At 38.2% G+C, this 15899-nt stretch overlaps 1 protein-coding gene across 1 annotated transcript in view; it reads right to left on the bottom strand.

Moving 5' to 3' along the window:
* The window catches only part of csmd2 (CUB and Sushi multiple domains 2), a 295070-nt gene extending 280320 nt beyond the window's left edge, over window positions 1-14750 (bottom strand). Inside the window, exon 1 of the mRNA XM_057828476.1 lies at window positions 13948-14750. Coding sequence (XP_057684459.1) covers window positions 13948-14125 — 178 coding nt within the window. The 5' untranslated portion in view covers window positions 14126-14750. The remainder of the gene's footprint in view (window positions 1-13947) is intronic.
* Window positions 14751-15899: the final 1149 nt, after the last annotated feature.

The raw sequence follows: 15899 nt of genomic DNA, 5'->3' as shown, positions 1-15899 counted from the left end.
TTACTATCAAGTCTTCATTTGGCACATCATTAAATTTAGTTTTTAGAATTATGGCTCTATTTAAGTGGGCTTGTTCTATGTACATGAAACTGGAAATGCTTGAGGCGCGGCTACCTTGTCATCATAAAGTGAGACCCATCAGGGTTTCTCTATAGATCTATCTTTGTGTTTTTGTTAAGTTTGTTTTGATATTTAGTTTTGTTTCATGTCATCTCTCGTTTCATCGCTTCCATGAACTAAAATAGGTGCTCTGAATAACACAATCACCCTTTTCGAACGGGTTAGTCAGCATGGGAGAGAGTAAGTGGGGGAAATCTCGTAACTGTTGTATATTAAACCCAAGAGGGAGATGTGATCCAAAGGCCAGATCATGAGTGCCCCAGCAGGCCTATCCCATCTATCACCAATAGATGGTTGAGAAGCAAATAATCAATCAGCTCACTTCAAATTAGTGTGGAACACTTTAACCTTTCGATTCTGATCTAAAATGTCCCCGAAGAAGGTCTTGTGTGTGTGTCAGTGTGTGTGTCAGAAGTAGATAATCATAATGAATCAGCAACATTAGCCCACACACACTGTTCTTTTCATTTAGAGATGGTTGCCAAGATGAGCTTCATTTCTAATTAACGTGAGCTCCATTTATTTATATTTAATATATAGATTCGTTTTTAATATAATTGTTTTGCTTTTTGTGAAGTAAATAATCTTGGTTTATTGAACAGATAATGAAATTACACTCTCTCTATACCTCACCTTAAGTGCTGCAACTAGATGGCAAGTGCAGCAGTAGTTTTCTCTACACAATTATATTGCTCCAGTCCAACAAAAAGACCTCAGACAGATTGTGTCTATCTTGGATATAAAGAGAAATAGCACAGGAAACTAACAAGACAAAGACAAGGACGAGTTACCTGCCCTAGATCTAATCTCCAATCTCCTGGATCATTGCAGTCAGATAAGACTAGCCATAGTCAGGAAGCCAATGAAAGCCTTTCCCTGAGCTTGCCGTCTTTACAAGACAGCCAGGGCATCTACATCAGTCCCTCTATGGAATGATTTAGAAAAAAAAAAGCCTTGTCTGACAAAGACAGCAGCATAGGACGGGTAGAAAAACTCAAAACTGTGTCTTCGGCAGCTTTTTCTTCAATATATAGAAATGCAAGTTATGTATTGATTAATTTTTACCCTTAGATCGGGAGTTAATCTTCTGAAGCGTGATAGAACTTGCACAACTAAGCATCTCCAGTGGGAGATTGTGGTAAGAAAGGTGAACCTATAGTCTATGGCTGCAGCTATCGATTATTTTAGTAGTCGATTAATCGATGAACTAGTTAGTTTGAATAATCGAGTAATCGGATAAGGAACATAAAACAATTAAAATACCTGAGCTGAGCCTCAAACGGTATTAAAAAAATAAATAAATGAGGATCCTAGTACAACAAAAGAAAAATTGGCTAATTTACATTGAAAAAGTCCGCAAGCTTAAATGCTATAAAATGCTAATGTTGTTTTACAATGCTCTTAACAAATCGTTCAAACACATATTCCGACAAAAAAATGGCTAAATATACCTATAAACTAAATTATGAAAACAAACATTAGCTCCAACAAAAACTTACAACCTTATGTTGGTTTTAACAGGGAGCAGCTGGATTCAGCCATGTTAAATGAGTCATGTTATTTTCACTGCTGCCAAAAGAGGGCAGTGTATCCACCCAAGTCAATAAAACAAAATGCAAACACTTTCAAAGCAAACCATTACAATGCCACTTTAATTAAACGAATACTCAAAGCAGCAAAATTTAATTTGAATCTTTTTTCTAATCGAATTACTCGAGTTAATCGATTAATCATTGCAGCACTACTATAGTCCAATGTAAATGCACAGACGAAAAACAAAGAAGTGAGTCTACTGAACTCTTGTTTTATAATACAATTCCGTAAATGTAACATTTTGGTCCAGAACAGCATTGGACAAGTACCACCAATCAAACTGGTATGCAGCCTCATATGGATTCACAGCCAAATAATTTGTAAAATTGTACATTATCATTGTACAGTATTATATTTAATACAGATACAACATTATTATTTCTCCCAGTTTTACTATAGACAAGTTTCCTTAACGAAACATGGCCGGTGCCATCTTTGACATTTTCTGCTACGAACTTCCGGTTCAGACAGAACACCATGAACTGCGGTTGAAGTAGACGTTAGTAGAAGTTTTAAACTGCCAATCAAACCAGAGGAATCCACGGAATCTCCAAAAATGGATTCAGCACGATGTAGATGAGACTACAGGATTTTCTGTGCTGTGCATGGTTGTGTGAACTCCTGGAAGCACCTATATTACATATATATATATATATATATATATATATATATATATATATTTAAATATTAGGGCTGTCAAAACTATCGCGTTAACGAGCGGTAATTAATTTTTTTAATTAATCCCGTTAAAATATTTGACACAATTAACGCACAAATGCCCCGCTCAGATTAAAATAAAAGTATAGTGAAAGGTGTACTGTTTTTCGGAGTTTTGCCGCCCTCTGCTGGCGCTTGGGTGCGACTGATTTTATAGGCCTCAGCACCCATGAGCATTGTGTAAGTAATTATTGACATCAACAATGGTGGGCTACTAGTTTATTTTTTGATTGAAAATTTTACAAATTTTATTGAAACGAAAACAAGAGGGGTTTTAATATCAAATTTCTATAACTTGTACTAAAATTTACCTTTTAAGAACTACAAGTCTTTCTATCCATGGACTGCTTTCACAGAATGTTAATAATGGTAATGCCATCTTGTTGATTTATTGTTATAATAAACAAATACAGTACTTATGTACCGTATGTTGAATGTATATATCCATCTTGTGTCTTATCTTTCCATTCCAACAATAATTTACAGAAAAATATGGCATATTTTATAGTTTGAATTGTGATTAATTACGATTAATTTTTAAGCTGTAATTAACTCGATTAAAAATTTAAATCGTTTGACACCCCTAATATATATATATGTGTGTGTATATACGTATGCTTGGAAGTGGATTGATTTGAACACCTTAAATCGAAACCAGCAGCAGATGAAGGATTTGGCTCGCAGTTTCAACCTGAAACTATCCACCTAAAAGATTGCATGTTTGTTCTTATCACTTCGTTGATCATTCAAGGACAAAATTGTACCAATCTGTGCAGCTGGCGTTAACATGGGGTGTAGATTGATACGCCGGCCATTTCAGTGACCAAAATAAGGCAAAATTACAAATAATATTACAGTTGCCGAATGCAAAAGGGCTGACCCGGTTAATGATGTTACAAGGACGTAATTTTCATTATTATTTATTATGAGCTCAACGCACATGTGCATATAAAGACAAATAGTATGTCATTCTTTTTTTTTAATTTGCAGATATTGATCACAATACATCTTTTGGTCAACGTCAATGTATTTTATTTAAAACAATTGGTGCATATGCAAAACAAATCAAAATATTGACGAAGGTGAAGCATACAGTGCTGGCCAAAAGTTTCGGCACCCCTGCAATTCTGTCAGATAATGCTCAATTTCTCCCAGAAAATGATTGCAATTGCAAATGCTTTGGTAATAATATTGTCATTTATTTTGCTTGCAATGAAAAAAAAAAAAAAAAAAAATCATTATCATTTTACACAAAACCTAAAAAATGGGCCGGACAAAAGTATTGGCACCCTCAGCCTTATACTTCGTCACACAACCTTTAGACAAAATAACTGAACAACCACTTCCGGTATCCATCAGTACGTTTCTTACAATGCTCTGCTGGAATTTTAGACCATTCTTTTTTGCCCAACTGCTCCAGGTCTCAGACTTGGAGGGTGCCTTCTCCAAACTGCCATTTTCACTCATTGCTGGCCATTTAAGAAGTCTACAGTACTTTCTCTCGAACCATTTTCTAGTGCTTTTTTAATGTGTGTGACATTCAGGTCTTTGGAGATGGACTTGTAGCCTTGAGATTGCCCATGCTTCCTCACAATTTTGCTTCTCAAGTCCTCAGACAGTTCTTCGGTCTTCTTTCTTTTCTCGATCCTCAATGTGGTACACACAAGGACACAGGATAGAGGTTGAGTCAACTTTAATCCATTTTAACTGGCTGCACGTGTAATTTAGTTATTGCCACCACCTGTTATGTGCCACAGGTAAGTAACAGGTGCTGTTAATTACACAAATTAGAGAAGCATCACATACTTTTTCAAAGAGTGCCAATATTTTTATCCGACCCATTTTTGGAGTTTTGTGTAAAATCATAATGATTTAATTTGTTGCCCATTCTCTTTTGTGTTTTTTCATTGCAAGCAAAATAAATTAAGCTATTACTATTAAAGCATTTGTAATTGAAATCATTTTCTGGGAGAAATTGAGCATTATCTGACAGAATTGCGGGGGTCCCATACTTTTGGCCAGCACTGTAAATCAAGCCTTCCATCATCAAGGTAGAATGCACGTAGTCTCGATATACTGTATGTCCATCAACGTGTTGTTGTGAGGCACATCAAATTGTCATCTTTTGCCTAACCAAGTTTTCCACCTGCTAAGAAACGAACAAAAAACGTGTAAAACTTGAATTTATGCATTTAGGGTAAAAAGCCCATGTATGACTTGTAGTAGATGAGTGTTCCATTTCTTTATCGTTGAAGCTAATGCAAAGCTAATGATGTCTCAGCTGTGACGCAACACACAGAATTGTAGTCAAATGTAACATAAATGTACCTGTTATTGCTTTGTGGTAGCACTGTCATGGTTCCACATCTGCCTTCATGAACACAAAATTCCCATATTCATGTATTAGGACACATTCAACTGGATGCTTCAGTGATTTTCAGGTCCCTGATTGCGTTTCCATCCACTGCTATTAAATCAATAAAATACAAAACTATTTTGGTTGTGCTCTTAGCCATTTCTTCATGTTGTCCTTGCATGTTGTGATGTTTGCAGATAGAAGGGGCATTTCCAAATTGTCTTTTTTGAGGGATTTTGAGAGTAATGCCACTCCAGCTCCACTGTTTTTTTTGGTTGGAGAAAGTGTAAAATGGAAGTTGCGAGCAAAAATTAAGTAAAGCGGAAGTACCTCGGAAACTTGTCTATAAATACCATTAAAATACCGTTAAATTTAAATACCATTGTTTAGTGCCTACTACAGGGATTGGCTGGACTGAAACAATCATTTGTGATCTTCTTCCATCCCAATGAGTGCCCCTTTAATCAGTCAATTGCAAAAGGGCATCATACTTTTACATTCAGAAGCCTTAACTTGTCGTGTGTATGTGTGTGAAAGTTAATGAGCCTTTGCATAGTAGCAAATGGCTACATGCATGCATTTATGAATTTTTGGGGGAGAGTTTGCGAGTGTGTATGAATTAGTAAGCGACTGGGAGTGTGTGAGTCATCGTTGTGGCTGAGATTAGTGTGACAAAGCGCGGCAACAGAGCTCAGGCCATCTGGAAACGGATGACAGCACGAGAAGGAGGAGCGCGAGAGGGCAGTGGCAGAGGGAGACGCAAGGAAGAGGGGGCGACACATCAGCAGGTGGGATTAGGAATAACAAAATGTACGACTCGAGGAAACACTCACAGGCTCTTTTACTCTAGGTCATGACCTGCTTGTCAACAATTCAATCACTTGTGAGCGAAATGAGGTGACAGCTCACACAGACACACATGAACAAGCACACCCCTACTGGCACACACACTATTGTTTGTCCAAATAGGATTCTACTTAATGACCGATAAGAAAACAAGCACTCCAAATTGATCATCTACTATACAGCGGAAAATCACTCAACACTTCAAATGCACATAAACGCAAAGGTCCTCTTAATAGTTATTTCCGATAGCTGCATGGTCTTTTCTTGCTTCTTATTTTCCCATGTTCCTTTTTGACTCATCGTTTATTCTGTATTTCAAACGTGCTAATGTTGAATAAGTGTTACGATGTCCATTTTCTAGCTCCCTATTTTCCATTTATTGCTCACCGGTGAATGTAGAGAGCAGATGGGAGATGGGAGGCAACAGAGCATGCGGCAGATTGAAGATTGAATGTAGCAGGAGGACAGGTGGGAGAAAGGTGAGGTGAAGCAATGCAACATTAAATGCATTGGACATATGGGCGTGTTTGCCGAATTTTTGGGCCAATATGTCTTCTAGGAGGTTAAAAGAACAATTTTCTAGGAGCCTGTTCTCAAGACAATTCTGTAGATTTTGCACAAATAGTAACGTTGACACAAATATTTTTATTTTAGTTGAGATCCAGAAGACTCAGTTTTTCTATATTTGTTCCTATATACGACATCATGATCATTTCTATAGTCCTTGAGTTTGTTTTTTTTTTTTTTTGAAAGATTTTCTGACCAAGTATCATTTTAGTTAGTTAGGTGTTTGAGTGCTTATCACAAGGTTGCCACCAACATAACCACCATATCAAACGTCTGCTTCAATGATAAATAGTGCAAGGCTTTAATTTAAGAGCTGGCATTACACTTTAAAATTACGTTAATGACATAATCAGTCAGTGTCACTTAATTTCTGTTGAGGGACTTCATACACCAACTCAAATTAATGAAACTCACAGTAACAGTAGTTAATAATGATGGTAAAAGTATGGGCTATCAGTAGGTCTGTCCGAGACTTGCCTTCAGTTCACTTCCGCTCACACATTGCCTTCATGTAAACATCTCGCATTTGCCTAATTTAGTATGAAATTAGACGCAGAAATCTGATCTGATCATGTCAGATAGCTTTCTAAAGTGTGACTGTGTCTAATTGGGGTTGCAAAGCCATGAAAATATTGGAGAAATCCCAATTTCAAGAGCCAGCTTGTGATCCTGCAAGCAGCAGCTGTTTGCTGGGGTTGTTGGCTGCTGGAGCTATCCATGGTCCCGTAAATGAGTGACTGAGAACACTTGCATTTGCAATGTCAAAGCAAGACGCATCAACGTTTGCAATAGAGATGTCCCGACCAATCAATCGGGTCCGATCACGTCATTTTCAAAGTATCGGAATCGGCAAAAAAAACATCGGACATGCCTTTTTTAATATATATATATATATATATATATATATTTAATTGAATCGTTTCCTAATTGTATTTAACAATACAGACAATGTGTTACACTCATCCAGAGTCTTTAGTTTAGGCTTAAAGTAGGGTTATCAAATTTTTTAAATTTTTAAAAACATTTATCACGTTGAAATATTTAACGCAATTAACGCATGCGCTGCACGACCCACTCACGCACTGTGGCGTTCAATCTTTAACGGCGCCGTTATACCTATATATAGAGCTAAAAGGCAGCGTAACATGAGTAGAGTGAATTTTGGCAGCCTTTGGAGACTGTATTTAATTGGCTAAAGCTTTACAATCCCTCTCCCAACGATTAGAAATATCGTGGGACAAAATGTGGGGAAGAAAGATAGCAGTCGAGCTTTTTTTAACATCCTTTGTTATTTCCCAATGCAGAGAAGATATATCAGTTGGTACCACTACACACAGTCATGGTTGCACTTCCCATCATGCATTTGGGTAGAACAGTTAAATGGCTACAGCAGCGGTGTCCAAACTATTCCACATAGGGCCGCAGTGGGCGCAGGTTTTTGTTCAAACCCATCATGAGGGCAACCTTTCACTGATCTGGTGTCTCACAAGGGTAATCAGTTGATTGCAGTCAGGTGCTGCTTGTTTTAGCACAAACATCATTGGTTAAACTGTCTGTGCTCGATTGGTAGGAACAAAAACCAGGACCCACAGTGGCCCTTGAGGACAGGTTTGGACACCCATGGGCTACAGTATCATTTACTGAAAGTTCAACAAATACACTAGATGGCAATATTTAGTCACAATATACAAAGTCACATTTATCCTTTAAGAATTACAAGTCTTTCTATCCGCGGATCCCTCTCACAGAAAGAATGCTAATAATGTAAATGCCATCTTGAGGATTTATTGTCACAATAAACAAATACAGTACTTATGTACTGTATGTTGAATGTATATATTCGTCTGAGTTTTACTCATTTTTTTCTTACTGCATTGCCAAAATGTATATGATCGGGAAAAATTATCGGGAATTATTGGAATTGAATCGGGAGCAAAAAAAAAAAAAAAGCAATTGGATCGGGAAATATCGGGATCGGCAGATACTCAAACGATTGGGATCGGATCGGGAGCAAAAAAACATGATCGGAACAACCCTAGTTTGCAAAATACAGTGGAAGCACTGCTTTTGTGATTAATTTGTTCAGGAAGACTGAATGAGACCAAACCTAATGGAAACTCAAGCAGTATTTCCCATAGGAAATTATGCAAATCCAATTGATCAGTTCCTGACTTCTATAAATATCACACAATAACTCTAGTGTTTAAAAAATCTTGGCATGAACATAAATGACCAATGGGAAGGACAAAAATGGTTGCGTTTTGCCTTTTTTAAAGCTATTGTATAAATGATGGGGAAGACGGGAGGATATGTTAAGAAGAGGAATCTGCCATTTCTATACTTTGCTCTGAATTCTTTCTTAAATTCTATAAGGATTGTTATCTCCTTTGTCAGAAGTTTAAACTTTCTGTGGCTCGCTGTTCATGGCCATGGTAGAGATGTTCTTACTGAACAAAATCCCCCAAAACTGCCCATAGGGGCATTTTTGTTATTCCATGTTTGCTACTTCACAACTGGTATGCCACCGGGCACTGTCTTGTAACTCAAGATAAGACTTAGGCCATGTCCACACATAGCAGGGCTTTTTAAAAACAAGTATTTTGCCCCTTCCACACTCAACTACACAAGTGCCTTTTTTACATGTTTATTGATGTGTATCCAAGCACCGAGTGAATGAAAAAAAGTAAATAAATGGTTCTTGCCTTGTGAGATGTTCGTGAACAGTTAACATGCTAGCACAGGTCGCTATTGCGCGTGGTCGCTTATGTGTTATAAATGTGCTTTATATGTCTTTAATACATTCGCAATGTAAATGCGATGTTGTACGATGAGCGTAAGAGCAGTTCCTGAATATAAACGCGAGTCGCACATAAGACGTTCAAACATTTTTTGTCGCTGTGACGTTTCGACTATTAAAAAAAAAAAAAAACGCCAACCTACGGTTGTTAATGTACAAATGACGTCGCATCAAACGCAGAATTCGCACATCTTCACTTTGGTTGAAGTTTTTAAAAACCCTCATTTTTAATCCCTAAAATGTGCGTCTACATGCGAATGATAGGCCAAACCACAGAAAAAGGGATTTTTGTGAGATACCTGCTACGTGTGGACATTACCTTAGGATTCTTAAAAAAAAAAAAAAAAAAACATTCGGGTGGAGGTTGCATTTATTGACTGTCGCAATATGCAATAAGACATTTAAACAAAAATGAGGGCGGTAATTTTCCTAGCTGCGATTTATCACCACGTGCGTCTGTTTACATGTGCTGCATACACTCGGCACATGAGCGTGTTGAATTCCTCAGACTCTAGTTCCTTTCAGAGATGTTTATTGATCTTCAAAAAGCCGTAGTTAAAGTTCAGACATACAAAATAAGGATACACATCTATATTAAATATTGTAAAACTTTATTGCTACACTGAGGCTAATGGAAAAAAGAATGTACTAACCACTTTAGCTTGTTATAAAACATCGGTAGTCTTCGCCAAAACGCAAAATTGCAATTAAATGGTGACACTGCAAACATGAAAAATCACTGGTTTACAGCATATGCAATTGATAATAAAAAAAAGAAAAACGTCTATTTCAGCATGGAAAGAAGTGCACTTTTGTTTTTGTTTTTTTTTAACGGAGTGCAAATCTTACAGTTAGCAGTTTAGCGAACTTATTTCCGGTGAACATTTCAAAATAAAATCTTGGCCATGTTCAACATGTACATAGTAGGGCTGTCAAACGATTTCTAATCGAGTAAAATTTCTAATCGAGTTAATCACAGCTTAAAAATCATAACTGTATTCAAACAATCTCTAAAATATGCCATTTTTATTTTTTTTAATTACTGTTGGAATGGAAAGATAAGACAAGACGGATATATACATTCAACATACTGTACATAAGTACAGTATTTATTATAACAATAATTCCACAAGATTGCATTTACATTTTCTGTTAAAGGGATCCACTGATAGAAAGACTTGTAGTTCTTAAAAGATAAATGTTAGTACAAGTTATAGTAATTTTATATTTAAAACCCCTCTCAATGTTTTTGTTTTAATAAAATTTTTAAAATGTTCAATCAAAAAAATCTGTGCCATTCTTCCAGTGTCTAACTACATAGGGTAATGATTGAAATACACCACAAGGTGTCAATGGCAAGTTTTAAATTACTTAGAAATCAAGCCAATGAGTGTTTTGTCCCTCGACTGACGCCGTAGTTCCCCATTTCCATTGCACTTCACGCTCATTTGAGTGCTGGCTTCACAACGTATGAGACCTCTGATAGTTTGTATATTGTGACTAAATATTGCCTTTTAGTGTATTTGTTGAGCTAAACGAAATGTTTGAATAGAGTTTGACCAAAGAGTAAGTAAGTTTTATGTGTATTTTGCATAGCTATTTTGATTGGGAATGCCAGTTTTCTTTGGATTGTTGTTTAACTGTGTTAGAATAGGGCCTCATTAATCCAGATTGAAGCGCTTTTCTTTTTGTGACCTTATTTTTTTGAGAGATAGGATTTTTGTTGTGCTTTCACTAAATGATACTTATGTTTGTTGTGAAGGAGTTGCCAAAGCTTATGCCAATAAACAGCACGGTCCAATGAACACCTGTGTCACTTGCATTTTTCTGCCTCTTATGTGCAAAAAAAACAGCGTCATTGTAATCTGTTTGAGGCAATGCATGAGCTGGTCATTCCGCGCATGCGTTAAATGCGTCAAATATTTTAACGTGCTTACTTTAAAGATTTCTGGAGTTAATCTTGCTTTCTAGCTTTCAAATAATTCTTTATAAGTTGTGTGTTTTTTTTTTTATATATATATTTATTGTTTTTAACATAGTTTGTGTTTTGTTTAAGCATAACAATTTATTGCATTTGAATGGGAGATTTATTTGGGTTTATTGTCACTGCATTAGTGGTTGAATTGGTGAAAAAAATTGACTATCGCATATCGGCAATTACTTCTGAAACAATATATCGCCTACCAAAATGTGTTATCGTGACAGGCCTAATAGCATTGTGTGAAGCCCTCGCCGCATGCTCACCCGCTGAACTGTGCAGAAGTATAAGGCGTTGAAGTTAACCCAAAATTTCTCCACCCCGGCAGCCGGAAATTGGCCCAGGGAGAGAAGCCTGCTCAGCTGCCAAGGACTGCCTCTCCGGCGGCTGTGAAAGCGTGCGTCTCACGATGAGGGAACCAGAGCTTGCACTAAAGGCCTTTTGACACTACCTTTAACGCACAGTGTACCACCGACAAATTCATTCATTGTGCATGCGATACAAGGGTAAAAGCATGAGATGACTTGTGGTAAGACCCAAGGTGGTTCCCTCAAAAAGAACAAGCACAAGTGTGCCAAAGCACACTCCAGGATGAAAGCTGTGCGTGGATGCCCTTTATTGGCTAACTTGTAACCTAAAGGCAACACAGGCACCAATAAGTCTGCAATTGATTAATCAGCCTTGATTAAAAAAAAAAAAAACAATAATCAAGCAATTTGTTCACAAATTATAGAGGAGTAAGACTTCAAAGTTAAGAGACCACAAGAACATGAACAAAAATAACTACTCCAGTGGCACCTTTATAGGCCTTAAGCCAGTAAAAATGCTCTATTTGTGAGCTTTGCAGTGATGAGAGAAGGCATATGCAATAGAAGAGGGGCTGACAGAGTGATATCAGATCGCTAACACCAATCATGGGTTAAACCCCATTATTTCCTGGTAGTTTAATAAGCAAGCCTTTTCAAATGTGGGTGATTTGCAATATAAAAAGGTCCTTGAATGAGATTGAATCATTTTCTGCACTTTGCCAGTCTAGGAAATGTATTTTCTGTTTTTAAGGTAACATCAGTTCTTCAAACTTTTCCATTTTCAATACTTTTAATTCAATGGGTGAATGTATGAATGAATCACTAACTTTATTGAATCATTATATTTATTGCACGTAATATGTAAATTCTGTGAGTTCACTTAACCTTTTCTGTGGATAATAAGAGCATAATTCATTTAACAAGGAGTTTGTGCAAAACAGCCAAAGTTGTAACAGTAGGAAAAAAAAAAAAAAAAACATCAGCTCCATCAGTGTGCAAATAATAACACATTGGTTTAAAAAAAAAAAAAAAGACTAGCCTGTATAGCATTACTGCAGGTTTCATCATCATCATCATAGCACATCAGCATGAAAAAAAAAAAAAAAAACATGGAGGAAGATGAAGCGTGATCAGACACCTCTCAAGCCAGAACCAGTATGCAGACGTCATCTTCTCTCAACCTCCCTCAGTCCCACACCGCCTTCGGGTTTTCTCCTCTGTGGGTTTCGGCTTGATTACCGCTTATTGAGCGACAGGTCCTTCGGGAAGGTTGTTTTTGATCGCTTGGAGCTCTCTTTGACACATCTCTATCTCTACACCTCTTGGGAGACATTGAGAGCGCACACAGGCAGGCTAGAATGTTGTTTTAAAGTCAGGCGCTGTTTGACAAATGAATACCTTTTATGCACCTGAGGCGAGTTGACTGTTGCTTATCAAAGAGCCAACAGATGAAGAATATTTGGCAGTTTGAAACAGCATGTTGAGTCCCTGAAAGGACACGATACATGGGCCATAGGCTTGGTTACCCACTTTACCTTTCAGCATAGTGTGGGGCTCTGGTGCCCCTTAATGGGGGTACGGGGCAACTGCTGGTGGCTCCCGTGCAGGGATACTGAAACCTCAAGTGTACAGCATCCACTGACCTCCAAGCCTTTAATAGAGTCATGGCAAGTAAGCACTCTAGGTTCAACACCATGATGAGAATTTCTGCCTACAATAATACTGAAGATTTAAGAATAAAATAATATATGACACAAGTTTGGTCATCTGGTGGGTGGGAGTACATTTCAGCCATAGGAGATTGCTGAAACTCAGAAGCACATTCCCACTCACTTGTGGATTACAGTATGTGCCAAAGGTTTGAGTGGGCAAGAGTCGCAGTGTGATGCTATTAAATCCACTGTGGCCTGAACCGTATATATAAGATGTATAAAAAAAACAGACAAACAGATTTTTAGACAACAAAGACTAATGTATATATTGTGAAATGTTATCTTTTTTCTGTTTGGGGAAAAAAAGCTTTGAGGTGGTGGAAGGAGAATTCAAAAGTCTGTTGAATGTTCAGCTGCAGAACGGCGGTCATAATTAATGTGGGACTGCGAAAGAGATGGGGGATCTTCTGACGTATAAGCGAAGGAGGATTCAAAAGAAAGACACCCCTCCTCTCTGTATTGATGCTGACTGCCCCCCTCAAGATTTCCCACCTCCCCGCAGCTCTCTGAGCTGTTTTGAAATTAAAAAAAAACACAATCCGTCTTTACATTAACACAACTCCTCTCCAAGTTCTCTCATCTCAAACACCCCTGCAGCTCCACTTCTCACTGTCGGAGGGGAACCTCTTGTTGCAATTCAAGTTATCAAAATAGACACAGCATGTATTTGTTAGGTGCTTTAATCCATACAATTCAAAGCCGTTTAGCATTACCCAAAAAAATAAAAATAAATAAATAAATAAATAACGATATATGGAAACCGCTGTCAGCGCTATACATTAGATGCAACATCACACGGCGCATCCTTGTGAGTCTTAATGAATATGTGCGTGTGTGAGTCTCGCTCATTTGCATTCAGTGAGTGGTAGTAGGTGGTGGGATTTGTGTGTGGTGGTGGTGCTGGGGGGTGCTGCCGCATTTTGCATGACTTCAGCTCTTATACGGGGACTCACCCTTTACTGATGCGCTCAGAAGCCCCATATAGAGCACAAGCATCACCCGACTCCAATGACGCGCTCCCCCTCTCATGACAGAAAAAATCCCAATTCTGTCCCTTATCTGGTCTGCGCATTCCGGTCTCCGATTAGGTCCCGTTGTCCCGTCCCGACTCGAAGCGGTGTGACATGACATGGTCAAAGCTTCCTCTCACTGTAGTGATAGTTCTCAGATGGTCAGAAAATTGTGATTCACTCTGTGTCGGTGCTGAGAAAAATCCCAATGCATGGAGGAGGCTCGGATCTCGCAGCTGGATTGAACCATGTCTTGCAGACACCGAACGGCTCAGAGTCTGTTCGAGCGGGGTATATATTTCACACCTGGGGAAAAGAGGTTTGGGGGGAGGGGGGACCCGCAAACCAAATGATATTCTTCAAGTGAAAGCTGGTCGATTCCACAAAAATCACGACAATCGCTCGTCTGCTTCACTATAAGCACGAACAACGTCAAAACCCGAACGTTCCTCCTCCGGCTTTCCGCGCTGCTCCTAAATATTTATCCCAGGCAGTCACCATTTGCAGGCATGATAATCCACCTCAAACTCGGTTCGCATAGAAATGAGCGGATACCTATGGTGAAGGTTGTGATCCGGAAACGGCGAAATAAAACCCGTTTCAGAAAGTTCTTGGCCCGGCATCTGTGTGTAGAAACGATGGGATCTTGATGTGTGGAGAAATATCTGCAGTTAGTTATTCCCAGGGTGGTCAGCGTGGCGTCTGACAGCGTCGTCTCGACTCTGTGTGACGCCAAAATCAGACTGCAGACCTTCTCTCTCCTCTCGCTCTATCCCGCTCTCTCCCTCTCCCTATCTCCACCTGCGCCTTCCAGTGCCAATCCACGTGGGCTTCCCATTGTACTATCATAAAATAGTTAGTCGAAGTGACAGGACAATGATGTTAAAGGAACATTCCGTTGAGGATTTTGTATGAATGCTGAAAAATTCAGAGGTTGTCAGTAGGTTACTGCATGCCATATACCAGGGGTCCTCAAATACAAATTTTGAAGGTCCACAATTATTTTTTTTCATAAAAGCATGGGTCCATTTATTAATATCGGTCAAGTACAAGGCAGGTCGAAGGTGGTAAAGGTGGTTTTCTTTTGACCAAACAAATATACAGTGCACATTCTGATTAAATAAAAATAAATGAAAACATTTTCTTGACTAAAAAAAAACAAAAACATACAAGCACAACGTTTACACATGTACACTAAATCAATGACAAGATCTGTCATTAAGGTGCAAACTATTGACAGTACATTTTGAAACTGTAAAACGCTGCTGGACAAAAAAGAAAACGTGCAAGTAGTACAGTACATGTTCACATGTGCAGAACTGTCATTAAGGTGCAAACATAATAATTATTAACAGTAACTTTAGCTGTAAAACACTGCTCAATGAGAGAAATGGCATTTGGGGGTCACAAAGCGGTTTACTCATATCGTTAGCCAGTACTTCAGTGCGTCTTGTGGTTGATGAATCAGAGTGAATTTTTTTTTATTTTTGTCGTCATTTCCTCCAACCATTGCTGCCATCACTTCAGTCATACACTCTTATTATTTCACCATCAGATAATGGCCTCTTATGTTTGGCCAACATTCACGACACTGAGTGAGCACTCCGTTGCAATTTGTTGTTGTGTCATAGATTTAACAATAACCTTCCTTGACTCTTGATATGACTGCTTCAACCTGTTAATTTCGTGCCTTTTCAATTCTGATTTAGGAGTAAACTTATCTTCAAAAGAGCTGTGCTCTTTAACATAATGGCATTTCATATTTTCATGTTTTATCAGAGCAACTGCAGACATTAAGCACATAGGTTTGGTACTTGCAGTTGGTAAAAATGGTCGCATGTTTCAGTCACTTAAGTCAGTCCATTCCTCAATGAAACAGCAATTTTCATTGTCCA

Source organism: Corythoichthys intestinalis, chromosome 22 (genome assembly GCF_030265065.1).
Source record: "Corythoichthys intestinalis isolate RoL2023-P3 chromosome 22, ASM3026506v1, whole genome shotgun sequence".
In the NCBI taxonomy this organism is placed as follows: Eukaryota; Metazoa; Chordata; class Actinopteri; order Syngnathiformes; family Syngnathidae; genus Corythoichthys; species Corythoichthys intestinalis.
The sequence above is the reverse complement of the archived record's forward strand: the minus strand, read 5'-3'. Positions and strand labels throughout refer to the sequence as shown.